Source organism: Thermobia domestica, chromosome 18, assembly GCF_964235325.1.
Source record: "Thermobia domestica chromosome 18, izTheDome1.hap1.1, whole genome shotgun sequence".
In the NCBI taxonomy this organism is placed as follows: Eukaryota; Metazoa; Arthropoda; class Insecta; order Zygentoma; family Lepismatidae; genus Thermobia; species Thermobia domestica.
The window spans coordinates 171,958,057-171,973,121 of record NC_137471.1 but is presented as its reverse complement, the minus strand read 5'-3'; the positions used below and the strand labels follow the sequence as shown (position 1 = coordinate 171,973,121).

Here is a 15,065-nt window from a genome sequence, read left to right as displayed (position 1 = left end):
GAGAGTATCCTTGAAATATCGAGTAGAGTGGCCGTTATGGCGAGTGCATCGTGCTTAGTGTGTCCTGTGATGACGAGAGTTGTGTGGGGTTTTCTATACATATTTACTAAACTTACACACTTTTTCTTTCCTTTACACGTTCATACATTCCCTTCTTTTTTCTTCACATTTTCCCAGTCACTTTACACTCCTCACTTTTCTCTACTTCTTGTTCTGTTGAACTTGGCCTTCAGCCCTCTTTGTCTGTTCTAAATTCTCTCCTTATTCTGACCTTTTCCTATTGTACGATACTTCTCTCCAAAAAATCACAGAAGAAACAATTAAAGAGAAAGCGCAGGAAAAGTGGTATGAAGAAGGTGTCAAGAAGAGCAGTTTGAAAGGAATATACACATATAAAAGGCGTTATGAGAAAGTAAGTTATATGAAGAATGATTTGCGAAGCATTTTACTTTTCAAAGCCAGGTCAGGGAGCCTTGAAACAGGGGTAAGATTGAAAAAAATTTAAAGAAGTGAACGAAAAATGTCAATTATGTTTTAAAGAAGATGAAACATTAGAACACTTATTGTTAAAATGTGAAGAAACCCTAAAAATCAGGGGAAAATGGAAATGGATCGATGAAATGAAAAAGGAAGGAAATTTGGTTAAATTTGCTTGGAGGCTAGGCTTTAATGTAAATGCAAGGGAACTAAGTGAGAAAGAAATAAAAAAAAACAAAGAACTTCTTGAATTTTGGTGGAAAAAGAAAATGGAAAACTCTAAATGAAAAAGGAGCAGTACTTACTTTCTCTTTTTTTATTTTTTTCCCGAACCAAACTTCCGAAGGGAAGGAAGGAAAATACCTTGAAACTGAACCTGAACCTGAAATTTGACTTTTTCCCGATTGCGACACTTCTTTTTTCACGTATTTTCGCTTTATCATACTTACTACTTTCTATCTGTTTTATGACTTTGTACACATATTGTTACTTTTTTTTTTAATCATTTTTCAACTATTCTAATCTTTACATTTTACACGTTTAATTACCATTCTAAATTGCCGATATTCTTGTTCAATACAGTGATAATGATACTATTAAAAACTTTTGTGATGCTTACTACAAACAAACAATCAATTGCCAGAGAGCAATTGTGGCCGATGAATAAGAATAAGAGGAAGAAGAAGAGTTTGGAAATATAAAGTTGCTTTTGTGAACGTACTTGTAAATGATTTCATTAACACTGGCAACGTAAAATATAAGGGGAGTATGAGAACAGTGTTAAATTCTTATTATATTTCAATTCACAATGGCTGGTAAGGCCTCTGTTAAGTTGGAATTGATGTGCAAAGAAGAAATTGCTTATGACTTACCTCATGATGATCCGCTCGAAGGGAGAGGGTGGACATACGAACTAAAGAATGACAACAAAGAGTTAATATTATCTACAACGGAAGGAGAGGTATCAGTGGACAAGGATAGTGCTATGTGCTCTTTGGATGTGAAACTAAACGTTGATAGGGTGAAACCAGAATTAGCACTAGAAGAAGATCCTGCATTTGAAACTAATATAGAAACGCTAAGAAAAATTGTGGTTCAGGAGACTTGCGCGTCGTATTCTAATGACTCCCAACAATTAACAACAAAAAGTTTAAATTCAGTTCGGCCAGAAAGGTAATGTTCAATTTTTCATTAACTAATTGGCTCAGATTGATAATACGGTTACATGCTTCGGAAATTTTGTTGGTTAAATGCAATACTTCACGACAAATATTTAGGTATGGGAGATATCATGAACGTAAGATAGTAGCCTACAATTTGGAAATGACATGAGACACATAGACAAGCTGCATACCAAATAAAAATAATAACAAGATAGATGCCATCCATACAATTCTTATGTAGTTCATATCTTGATAAAATAATTATTTCTTTATTATTGGTTACACATTTCTCACTAATTGTTTCACATATTTAAAATATGGGTGCTCGACGATATTGTTTTATTTATATAGAGACTTATGTAAAATAACAAATAATGAGAATGGTAATTATCCTAAAATTTTACAAATGTAAACCTGTAATGTATTCGAACATAAACTATGGACGTTTGTGATTTTATTTAGAATTTAGCCCAAATGGGTCTAGCCTCATTTTTCCGGTGGGCTTAGAAAGACATAAGTAAAAGACAAGATAAAGAATATTTTAACCAACAATGGATGTTCATTATTTGTAGAGGTCCATACATCAGTCCAATTCATAGCTGCACTCATTTTTTCAAGGAAGTCGACTTTTTACATTCCCAGGAATCTTTTTTAGGGTATGGACCTGCATTTCTCAATATGGGATCACTTTAAAGGCTTGGTGAACGTACATAATATATAAATTATTGTAAAAACAACGCTAACCAGCATGTGCTAGATGACCGGTAAAAATAAGATTGCTATGCAGATTAGGGCATTACGCAGAATGTGGGTAAACAAGGATAGCGCAAAATTCTGTATTTAGGATGTCTTACGTGTTGAATGTGTTCTTGTACGTTCCTAAGTATTTTATAGGTAACATGCTGAAATGCTTTCTTTGCTTGTATATTTGTGTTCCAAAGTAACACAATACATTAGGGACGTAACTTCTTAATTATATGGATCCCTTCATTCCCAAACATTTTCATAGTTCCATGTTATGATTTGCCACACTAAATTTTGATACTTCATTTCGCTTACAGTGGTTACTAGCTACCTTGACAAGGGGTTACTTTGCACATCGGGCATTACTTCGTACAAAATATGAAGAGAGTTTCACAGTCCTCCGTCAGTAAAACCATGAACTGTATACACGAAGTTTCAACTACCACCTACGATAGAACATGTAACTTTATTTTGGTCTTAATGTTGGGGGTCAGCATCAGTTCTAGTTACAGGGAGAGTTTGTTGTTGTGTTGGTATGGAAAGCAGTCACTGTAAGGACCGCCAGATTTTAAAAGAATATCCGTTAATGTTAAGTCATTTTCGTTATATTATACAACGTAACTTGCATTATACAACGTAACTAATAACCGTTTGAATACTTTAATACAAATAAATTAGTTAAACGGCGGTTAGGCTTTATGAAGCGCCATTCTGTGCGTATTTAGTTGACAACACAGGTTGTAAGCCATTCATAAAAAATACAGATAAATGAATTGGATCCTAAAACCAACGGTGCTGACAATCTCTTACAGTTGAGACCTGCAGGGTCACTGACGATTCAAATGAATCGCTTCTACCCTAAGACCTTACATGCCACCGTAGTTGCATGCCTTCGGCATTCAAGTCATGACAAATCAGGGTTAATTTCCGAACCCCAATTGGGCTGTCAACATTCAGGCCTTGAGGAGGCATTTTAAGAAAATAAATACAATGAAGAGGACGACAAGAAATACACCCTGGGAGGAGATTTAATGCTACAGCCCCACATTTCAATTCATCAATTTTTTAATCAATTTTATTACTTCAGGCCCGCTCGTACCTACAAAATTGGTAGGTTTACAAATGTAACCTTTTAAAGAGCGCTAGCTAATACTTATGTGTGACTTACTAGCAATTGCACTTATCTTTATCGAGAATAAAGTCACATCCGAGAGCATTTGTCACAATAGTGAAACACAAGATAACAGTAATATTAACTTGTTCATTAAACATTTTTGTTGTCGAGGGCCTACTCGTACGTAGCAATCTTAATATGTTCTCATAACATAAACCTTAATTTTACCATATACTGTCTAACTGACGTAGGCACTCCGTACTATCGATACATCATAGTATCCGGTGTTTATCGTAGTAAAGGGTACCGTGGAATCGTAAACGGGCTTCCCTTTTTCTTTTTCTTTAGATCGGTTTATGATTCCCGGCACAAGAATACAAGAGTTTTTTTCAAACATCAAAAAGAATAACATTTAATTTACTTTCTTTAAATCCAAATCAAAACCCTAATTATTTTCTATAAATCCAAATCAAAATCAATTATTATATCAAAATCTAAAATCCGAACATCAATTTTATTACTATTATACTTTTCTCTAATTATGCCAAACACTAAAAGTTAGAACAAAATTTTGAAATTTTAGTCAATTGCCGAATCTGCATATTAGCTGGGACCCAATCAGGCGTCGCACTGGTTTCATCACTTTAATTTTATAACGAAAGTAGGGATGTCCCTAGGGGATGAACTATATTTTAACCTTCAACTCTTCTTAACTTATAATATCGCTTTCTCTGAAGTCAATTAACTTCAGTTATCATTAGTCACATTGAATGGACATTGACTTTTCATAGTAAACTGCATATATATATCGAACGACGAACAACTCATCGAGCAACTTTATCAAATTCAAGGTTATTGTCAATTACTTTCAATATTATACTAAATTGTATTTAACTTACAGTATTTTGACGGCCACTTAATCTTACATTACAAATTTCGCATATTTTCTCATTATACAATCACAACATCAGTTGAAAAAAATCACTATCTGAAGAGCACATTTTTTTAATTATCCAAAATTTTAACTTTATGATTAATTGTAGGTATTACTAGTACTTCTCTAATTATGTTCGTAATTATCTCTAATTGCCTAACATGTCTCTAAATGCTTGATTGTATGGGGACAGTTAATGTTAATATAAGCATAAAGGAGAATGATTAAAAACTCAAGCAAAATTTGATAATAAAATTTTATGATGAAGTATGGTTCCCAAAACTGGAAAGACCTGAAAAAAAAATACAAAACTTAAACATCCTAATAAGAATTCGATACTGAAGGTCCGCATCCAAAACGGGACAGCCATACTTTTCAAAACTGGTGCGGTATTATTACAATTTCAAAGTCCGAAATCGCGTTCTAAATCAATTACCTGTTTAAAATTTTCAATGCTGTCTTTCCTCTCCTTTCCACATTCATCTTTCATCTCCAAAAGCTGTAAGGAAACCATAAAACATGACATCTAAGTAAACGTACCTGGTTGTAGAGCGATTTTGATGGTTTCTTGGACTGGTGCGTCAGTGGCGGTGGGCACACACTTTGATTCCGAAAAGTAACCTTCGAAATTCGGGGAAATAAACAATAATCCTTTTTTCATAATCTAAAAGTTTAAAAGTTCAAATTCGGTATTTCTGATTTCTCATCTCTTCCGGGGTTTAGCCCGAGTTCGGGTGAAGTTCACGCTTTTTTTGTGCCAAGATTTTAATTTTCCATCTGTGCCGGTTACGCTTGTGAGCTGTAATTTAGCACGGTTACGTGTACTTTTCCAGTTAGTTTGTTTAATTTCGGTACTTTTCTCCTTTTTTACAGCGTATTTACTAAACTTCCACGTAATAACACACCTTCCTTTACGACGTTTGGATTTACGCTGCATTGCGATACCTGTCATAAATTTCTTTTTAGGTTTGCTCTTACTATTACTATATTTTGCCATGTAGTTTACTATACAATGTTCGTACGTGTTTTCGCTTAAGCTTTTTAGTGCTCTTCGGAGTCCATATATACTTCTTCCGCATGTTTGACACGAAATAACCTCGCCTACAGCTCGACTTTAATTTGCATGTAGTTCGTCTTTGACCGAGTTTAGTGCGTTCCGAATTACGCTTACCAAGGCTCTTTCCTTTTATTCTCAACTTATTTCTTACTGCACGCCTAATGTGTGGTTGTGCGTGCTCAGAATACGCTGTACGTGGAGGTCGACGAACATTGTTTTCATCATGAGCAATCAACTTGTCTACATTTTGAGTAGCACTACACTTAAATTTTCGCTCTTTACAATTTCGGAAAAGTGAAGTACTAGTTTGAAAATTCAAACATTTCGGCAACTGAAAATTAATAAATGTTGCATCTGATGTACTGATATGATCACGTCTGCTCATTTTAATTCTACTGATTATGCTCCTAGAAATCGAGTTTACGTTAATAATGTATTACGAAAACTCAACTGGGTATCATTGGCCATCTTATTTTCTTCTTAACCTTGCTGTTACATTTCGGTTCTATAACGGAAATATACTTTCGACTACGTGTGCTTTATTGGAAGTGTTACTTTTACGCTTCTTTACGGTAAACATTTCCGACCGATATTTTATATACGAGACCTTCACTACGTAAAACACAATTCGCTTGGCGGGTCTATTGTGAATTTGAAGTCGTTTCCTTCTACAATACTCAAAGCTGATAAAGTCGGAATAGATTTGCAGCACTAAAATGCAACTTACCTTAGACATACACTGTTACAAAGACAAATTTGAATTTGTTAAGTCGCGCAAAACCATTTGCTGCGACACAAAACCGACAACACTGTAACTTCGTTATCACACAAAATCATCAATTGAACTCTCTAGTCTTCCCTGGCTTTTTCGAGAGGGCGGATACGCGCAACCTGAACGCTACCGCTTATCATGTGTGAAACATCGGTATTCCTTTCCGGCAAAACAATTACATTAGAAACAATTGTCCAGAGGTACGCGTAACGATTCTTCTTTTTAGCTATCTATACACTGCATATTTCCCTTTCCTGACTGTAATCGACTTTCTGGTTTATTTAGCACATATCTTTCCCAACTTGGTCCGCCTTGAATTCAAGAGTATTTACGGTTTCTTTTCGCCTTCCACTCTTTTAATTTGTTGGTTTGCCTACACTCAAACTGTGCCGTTCGCATGTATTCATAGAACACAGTGAGACCTCTCTTTCATTCCGCTACACTATTTTTAAACTCAGCAGCTACTGAATCAACATGATTGGCCGCGTTAACTAATTCAGAGCGTACTTCAGTTAAGGAGTTATTGGCTACTTTGATATCATTAAGTAAGCTGTCTGCTTTCGCATTCAATTCGCTCTTTCATATGCTCCCAAATCGTTTCTGTTACAGGGTTTGAAGTTCACCTACTGATTCATGTATTTTTTGTCCTAGACATCCAATATTCATTACCATTTTTGAGCAATGGTTTCTAATTGTTTCTCTAATTCCTCTGTCAACATTGCTTGAAATTGTTCTAAAACACTAGCCTCCATATTGATTTGAATTACGAGCAACTAATTCAAAGTACAAAAATATAAATGTCTGAGTTTAATACGAAAATAAGAAACATGCACTTAAAACATGAAACACTATGAATTTTGATATTACGACCATTACCAACCAATCCTTCTTTTCACAACTCAGGTTTCACTTTGCGAAGTGCTTCAATATAAAATTAACACAGATATAAACTAGAACCATATATAAAATATTTTCTATAACTATTCTATCAGTCCTTGATTCCATTTTGTACTAATACACAATACCACACTCAGCAAGGCCATGTGATAATATTTGAAAAACAGTATCACGTGACAGTTTGTACACAATAACTGTGTCTTCATCAGACTTCCACTCCTTCCGGGTGCTAGGAGTTGGTCATCACTTATATATATTGTACGGAGATCAATTTTTATTAGGTTCCGCCCCTTCTTTAAAAAGTAACACTTGTCTGGTTTTCACTTTCACTTTTTAGCTGCACACGTGTCTAATTAAAGTTTTACTTTTTTCCGCTGGATGCGTCCTATCCTCTAATTATCCTTATTTTCCTGTTATTTTGTTTCTTTTTCTTTCTTCTTCCTTTTTATTCCTTCTTCTTTAAGCAGAATCTTCTCTCACTCCTTATTTATCGAGAATCCTGCATTCCAGTTATCACCTTGCCTCCTGCTTTCATAATCTCTCTGGCTTCCTTCTATTTTCTCACCAAAGTCCTGTTCTCTACTTTTATGACCTGTGCTCCTTCCCACCCTATCCTGTGGTTTGTTTCTTTCTGATGCTTGTATATCGCATTGTTGTCCATTTTCAATCTTACATCATCCTGGTGCTGTTTAATCCTTTTTTTGCATTTTTTTTGTTTCTCCTATGTAAATTTTGTTACACTCCTCGCATCCTACTTTATATATTACTCCCCCTTGATCTTTGTTCCCTATTGCTTTTCTCTTTTTTCTTCTGACTAGTTCAATTATTCTGCGTCTTCTTTTCCTGTACGTCCTAATTCCTGCTTTCCGAAACATTCTCTGTATGTTCTCTGTTTGTTTGCACAGTTAATGTGTTGAAACTGTCACGTGATACTGTTTTCTTTTTACATATTATCAAATAGCGTTGCTCAGTGTGTATTAGTATTAAAACATTTACTGTTATTCATAAATGCACATAAAGGTGCATAGTGTAAAACATGTATGTGTGTATACCCAATCAGCTGTTTGCTATCCACTCACATCTACATAGAATTAAAAATCAACAAGAAAAATTTTTATGAGCTACATTAATCTCTCTGTTGCCCTCAAGGTCAAAACATATTTCCTTAACTTACATGAAAAATCTACATTACTCATTTCTTGTTTTTATCTGTCACTCTGCTTTATTTTTAATTAATTGTGTTCGCCGAAGATCTGATGGAAATTGACTGTCGACACTAGGCTAATCAGATTCAAAACTCAACACGTTATCTGTATAACTAATGGTATTGTAAAAGCAGTTGTGGGAAGATTGCTATAATTTAATCCGGAAAACGGTCGCCATGTGCTTGAAATCGTTTTTTTTGGTAGTTGTTAGATTCTTGTAAATATAATCGTAACCTTCACATTGATTTTCGTCTATTTCCCAAGATTTGTCACTTGTTTATTGCATTTATCCCAGCTTTGCTACGGTAGGGGGACGTAATATTGAGATCTCAAATATTCAGTAATAGTCATAATAATAATAATAGTATAGGTAACAAATTCCGTATGAGGACACATTGTATTAAAGCCTGTAAAATACCCCGTAGCGTAAGGCATAAGTTACAAAATAGTCGGGATTGGAGAGAAGTGTCAGGAGCAACAGCACATACTTTCTCGATACGTCCCTACAACTAGCTACATGTTAAAACGGTAAGTTTCCCTACAACGACCTAAATGTTATAAAGGAAAGGTACATGTTATAACGGAAAGTTTCGATATAATTTTCGTGTAGAAAGTAGGGATTCTGAACTCACAAGAGCCGTAATTACATTTGTTTTTAAGTAATGGTTATGCTGGCTAAGCTACAGAAGATGTCGAAGGGGTTTCGGGAAAGGGGTTACGTACCATCATGAGACACCTCTACAGCTACTCAAATTTAAACGAAAGATTTCCATTAATATTTCGTGTAGAATATATTCTACTGTACGTTTTCAGGAAAAAAACTGTAAAAAAAAAGAACTGAATATAATTGAAAACTAAAGCTTGTAATAAAGTAACTTGTGAAGTTTGCAGATGTAATTAAAAAAGCTTTGCTACAAAAATAGATACACAGATCATAATTCAGTGAGCTCTGAAATACAAACTAACAAAATGATGAATAAGATTCTGTCTACAGAGCAATTGTTGCTTACACTATTTCTAGAATCGAGATAAGTTTCAGAAATGTTTACGATAGTTTTGGTCTCGTCTCGATTCTCATCTCCAAAGCATGACTATAGTGTGAGTTAACCATGTCCCGTCTCGAATGAAAATGTTTCATCCCGATCTTGTTTGGTTTGATTTAGAATCGAGATGAGAAATTCGTCTTTTCATGGGCAACATTACACAAAACTAATTTTTTTTTTTTTTTTTTTTGCCTAATATCACGTTTCTGCTTGTAATGGTACGACCTGAGCGATAATAAGTTTTTAATTTTTAAATATTCTTCGAGATAAATGTTATTATTATTAGTATTACTCCTGAAAACTTGATATTTCAAGTGCTGAAACAAACGAGTATTCAAATATTTGAATGTAATGAAGCGTGTGTTATCGCCGTTCTATTTCCATCAAAATTCCTAGAGTAAGAAAAAAATGCTTGACGTGTATTCGATCGAAGATCTTCGAGATAACTGGTCAAGCTACTAGACCACTGAACCACGATCACAACGCTGTAAATGATTCGTCTTTAGTCTTGTTACTTTAAATTTCTCTGCCTCAGCTTGGAAAGTTGTATGTAATTTTTTAATTGGTTTCAAAACGCCTTTCGTGTTCCTTTTATGATGACATAAGTGAATGATCTTCCGTACAGTGTCTATTAATACGTTGAGTTGTTCTTAAACCTTTGGATCGCAAGTTGTTTTTTTCTCCACACGAAACTACAGATAAGACAGATTTAATTCTCATGCTGTGCATTTGTGTGAAGGCAGCCGACAATACCTGGTCATAGACTTATGTCCGCCACGATATAAATGATAGTTTAATTTGATATAGTGAAACAAACTACAGCAACTTATTTTGAGACAATAGTGATATGGTACTCCGTTTCATATTTCCACAATATTTAATGTAATAAAACATGTAATATAGCGTAACTTTATCATGAAATGTAGCGAATGATTACATGTTTACTTGCTACTTAATCATTATCTCCATTTACATTTCACTGTTTGTTGAATTTGTTACAGGCGCGATAACATCTTTGATTTCCACGGAGAAGGGAATATGTTTACTACATTGAATAAACCCATCTTTCATTCTTATGAGGAATCTGATACTTCGACGCAGTTTGGCAAAGGATTTCGTCGATCACGTTTGACAACAAATATGGTGACGCAGGAAAGTGAAAAGCGTCGTACGTACCATAATAGTGATAAACGCTTTAATCAACGTTCAACTATGTCAAGTGGTGAGTTTATGCATTCAGGTGAAAAATCTCACATATGTGGAGTATGTGGCAAGGAATTTAGAGTATGTTCAAGTTTGGCTACACACATGTTAATTCACACAGGAGAAAAGCCTCACACGTGCCAAGAGTGTGGTAAGGCATTTACTCAAAGTTCAAATTTGGCTAGAGACATGTTAATCCACACAGGAGAAAAATCTCAAACGTGCAATGAGTGTGGTAGGGCATTTACTCGTCGTTGACATTTGGCTAGACACATGTTAATCCACACAGGAGAAAGAACTCACACATGCCAAGAGTGTGGTAAGGCATTTATTGAACGTTCACAATTGGCTGAACACATGTTAATCCACACAGGAGAAAAACCTCACACTTGCCAAGAGTGTGGTAAGGCATTTATTCGACGTTCACAATTGGCTGAACACATGTTAATCCACACAGGAGAAAGAACTCACTCTTGTCAAGAGTGTGGTAAGGCATTTACTCGTCGTTCACAATTGGCTACACACATGTTAATCCACACAGGAGAAAAACCTCACGCTTGCCAAGAGTGTGGTAAGGCATTTATTCGACGTTCACAATTGGCTGAACACATGTTAATCCACAAAGGAGAAAGAACTCACACTTGCCAAGAGTGTGGTAAGGCATTTACTCGTCGTTCGCATTTGGCTAGACACATGTTAATCCACACAGGAGAAAAACCTTACACTTGCCAAGAGTGTTGTAGGGCATTTACTCGTCGTTCACATTTGGCTACACACATGTTAATCCACACAAGAGAAAAACCTCATGCTTGCCAAGAGTGTGGTAAGGCATTTACTCGTCGTTCACATATGGCTAGACACACATTAATCCACACAGGAGAAAGAAGTCACATGTGCCAGGAGTGTGGTAAGGCATTTACTCGTCGTTCAGATTTGGCTAGACACATGTTAATCCACACAGGAGAAAGAAGTCACATGTGCCAGGAGTGTGGTAAGGCATTTACTCAACGTTCACATTTGGCTAAACACATGTTAATACACACAGGAGAACAACCTGACGCGAGAAAAACATCACACCTTCCAAGAGTGAGGTAAGGCACTTTGTCTTTGTTCAAGTTTAGGTGCACACATGTTAGTTAACACAGAAGATACTTACACGTGCCGAGCTTGTGGTAAAGGATTTATACTACGTTCAAGTGTGGCTACATTTATTTAATTTACACAGGAAAAAATTATACATGCCAAGAGTGTGGTTAGGCATTTAATCGAGGTTCCAGTTTGGTTGCAAAAATGTTAATCCAAACACGTGCCAACAGTGTGGTGAAAAATTAATTCAACCTTCAAGTTTGGCTACACACATGTTAATTCTCAGAGGAACAGAATATCACACAATCTACGAGTGTGATGGCGAATTTAAATATCGTTTAAGTTTCGTTACACACATGCTAATCCATACAGGAAAAAAGGTCACGTATGCTAAGAGTTTGGTTAGAAGTTTAATCGAATTTCAACTCTGGCTACACATGTTAATAGCCATTAGAATATGCATTAATATGCCCTGAGTGTGGTATCTAATTTGATATACGTTGAAGTTTGGCTAGAGACATGTTAATGCACTTAAAAGTAAAACATCATACATGTAAAGAGTGTGGTAAGGCATTTAATCTACGTTCAAAATTGGCTACACATATGTGAATACACACAGTAGCAAAATCTCACCTTGCAAAAATCCTGGATTATAATTTATTCTACGTTCATACGTGCTGAACCACACAGGATCAAAACGTCACGCGTGGAAGGTGTGGAAGACGATATAGTCTACGCTCAAAACTTGAAATGCAGTTGAACACAAGTCAGTCACCAAAGAGATGCAAAGAGCTTAGCAAGGCATTTACTCAAGGTTCACATATTGCAAATTAAATCATAATCCACAAAAGACAAAAATCTCACACGTGCGGAGAGTTTATATGAGATGTCGCATTCTGTTGGAGGAATAGAGATGGTATAACCTAAGCTGTTATTTTTACTCGTGCTATGAAAATTGTACTATTCCAAATTGAGTGCTTGAGTAGAATGGTCGACAAACGGATGTCATTTGTGTCTGACGTTATCCCATGTTTATTGTAGATCCCTATCTAAGCTCAAGTTATAGTCACCAAAATGAGCAACTTTGTCACCTTCTGACAACATCTGGAAATGATTCGTGGCATCTTTCAAGTAAACTTTGAGCACTGTTCCTATATGGTCTGCAGAAACACCCGACGAAGATTGTTTTTGGACACACCTCTGCTCAAATAGTTTCACACTCACATACGAGATCATTCTGTGGTCTGCTGCCCCATTAATTTTAATACTACAAACAATCCGCCTTTATGGTCTTGCGGTCTTATTTCTCCACTGTTCCTTATCGATATTTTCAGACATGTTTTGCTCAATATTAAACAGATATATTTACGGCAGAGTCTGTAAAATTCTTTGTAACACTTTGTACATTTTTGTAGTATAGTTTAAAGGTGGTTTTCTGTTCACTGCACTTTTGAGCAGCATTCTACTGTACATCTGACTGTAGCAGAATATAAAACATCTGATTTGGCACACTTCTCTAGCGTGGGATCACGTTGTCCAAGTCACTCTCACTCTTTTCTTGCCACCTGAGTTGAACATTGTAAATTATTTTAATCGAGTGTTCTCTACCAATAAATGATAACGATATTTCACTGCATCTCCAACTGTCAAACGCAGACTCTAGCCGTTGCCTTACTACTGGGTTCACAATGGAAATGATAAAGCATAGAGATAGCTCAAATATTTTTCGCGAAGCAGTAGCTCGAACTTTAACTTTTCTGCGGTTTGATGCCGTCTTTTTGTATTTTATGCATACACGATCCTAAGTATATACAAAGATTTCTTACTGCCAAACTTAACATACAGATTTACAGTGTGGATAGCTTCATTATTCAAAATCTATAAAAAAAACTGTTGACCTTCTAACCAAAAGTTCTCCACATACCTTTCATTGTCCGATTACCTAGTCCCACTCTGGAGCTATACCAATGCATAACTTGTCCATATTACAGTAATATATCGAAAAAGTAAATCTCTCGTATATCAACAAACGCTTCCAAACTCAGCACCCTTTATTCATGCAATATATACTACCTCACTTTAGACCCCACACCAAATCGCTATCAGCATACTCCTTTTCCCTAATATTTACGCTCTGCCAGTACATTTTACCCTCGTGAGATTCATTGTTTCTAACCGTATAGTGGTAAGGTGAAAAAAAAATTTATGAATGGTAACATTTTGCCTCATTGACCCAGGAACATTTTTGTCTGATAAGATGTGAACTAGGATTTAAATTTGTATTATATTTACATTATTAAATACAAACACCAGACAGTGGATGCGCTTTAAGCGAAACTGTACATTTTTATTGAGGCAATACCTTTCTTGTTAAAATTAAGTTCGATAATTATGTGACTATTTTATTGCTTAAATACCGGTACTGAAAATAAAATATTTATTAACTAGAAAGAAGTAAACCAGGATTTCTCCTAATAGCGGTATATTCACGTTTCAATTCTGCAGCAGTCTCCACACATCATTTTTGCGTGACTTAGGCAAAACCACTTACAGCACTTTTGGCAAGATATCTGGCCTTACTGTGTTTATACATGTAACATCGTCCTCGCTTTCCTACATGAGGAGCTACAGAAGCATCTTCTAGAGTCAATCCGAAAAACTTGCTGTGTTCGCTGGATGTATAACATTACTATTAGTCGGTTCTACATTTTAGAAGTGATAAAATCACGTTATTTCCCATCGTGTAGTACTTCTTTCTTCGTCATATTCAGTAGGTATCTGGTCTACTATGTACACCCCACCTTTAGTATCGTTGTAAAATGTGACGATATCTGGCTTTCTGTTATCTCTGGTACTCTCATCTAATTTGACGTCATTGGGCATACTTGAGATCAGCACTAAACACAGATTTTTCTTAGATGCATACGAACCAATGGTGCAGTTCTAATGAAAACCAAATACACTACTGTATTCTTTCCTCCGTTTGGCATTCACAAACGCGGGGGCAACTCTCTTGCTTTTACGAATTGTCCCTATAATAGTTAACTTACTGTCTCATTCCATTTATTTAACCAAATTGCAGCTTGTAAACCGATTATTGTAAAAAGTTTCTTTGCAAGATGAACCATGAATCTGTTGACACAATCTCTTCACTACTTCTTCAGGTTTGTTATCTATCTGGAACGGGCCTTCTCGTTGTGTTCTCACATACACTTCTATATTTGTTGTGTAGTATAATGTTTCACCAACAAGAATAAAAATTTTAATTCCACAGTTTGGAGGTCTTTTAGGCATATAAATACGAAATCCACATCTTCCCCGGAAACCGACAAGTGTCTCACCCAAAGTTGCTAACATACCAAATAAGAAA

The 15,065-nt window shown here is 35.7% G+C and overlaps 1 protein-coding gene across 1 annotated transcript; it reads left to right on the top strand.

Annotated features, from left to right (window-relative positions):
* The first annotated feature begins 854 nt into the window (after positions 1–854).
* LOC145675779 (uncharacterized) lies at positions 855–14,066 on the top strand. Its single transcript, XM_081746473.1, is given in 2 exon segments — positions 855–1,650; positions 10,408–14,066. Coding segments are annotated over 2 exon segments (1,662 nt in total). The 5' UTR covers positions 855–1,285; the 3' UTR covers positions 11,705–14,066.
* Positions 14,067–15,065: the final 999 nt, after the last annotated feature.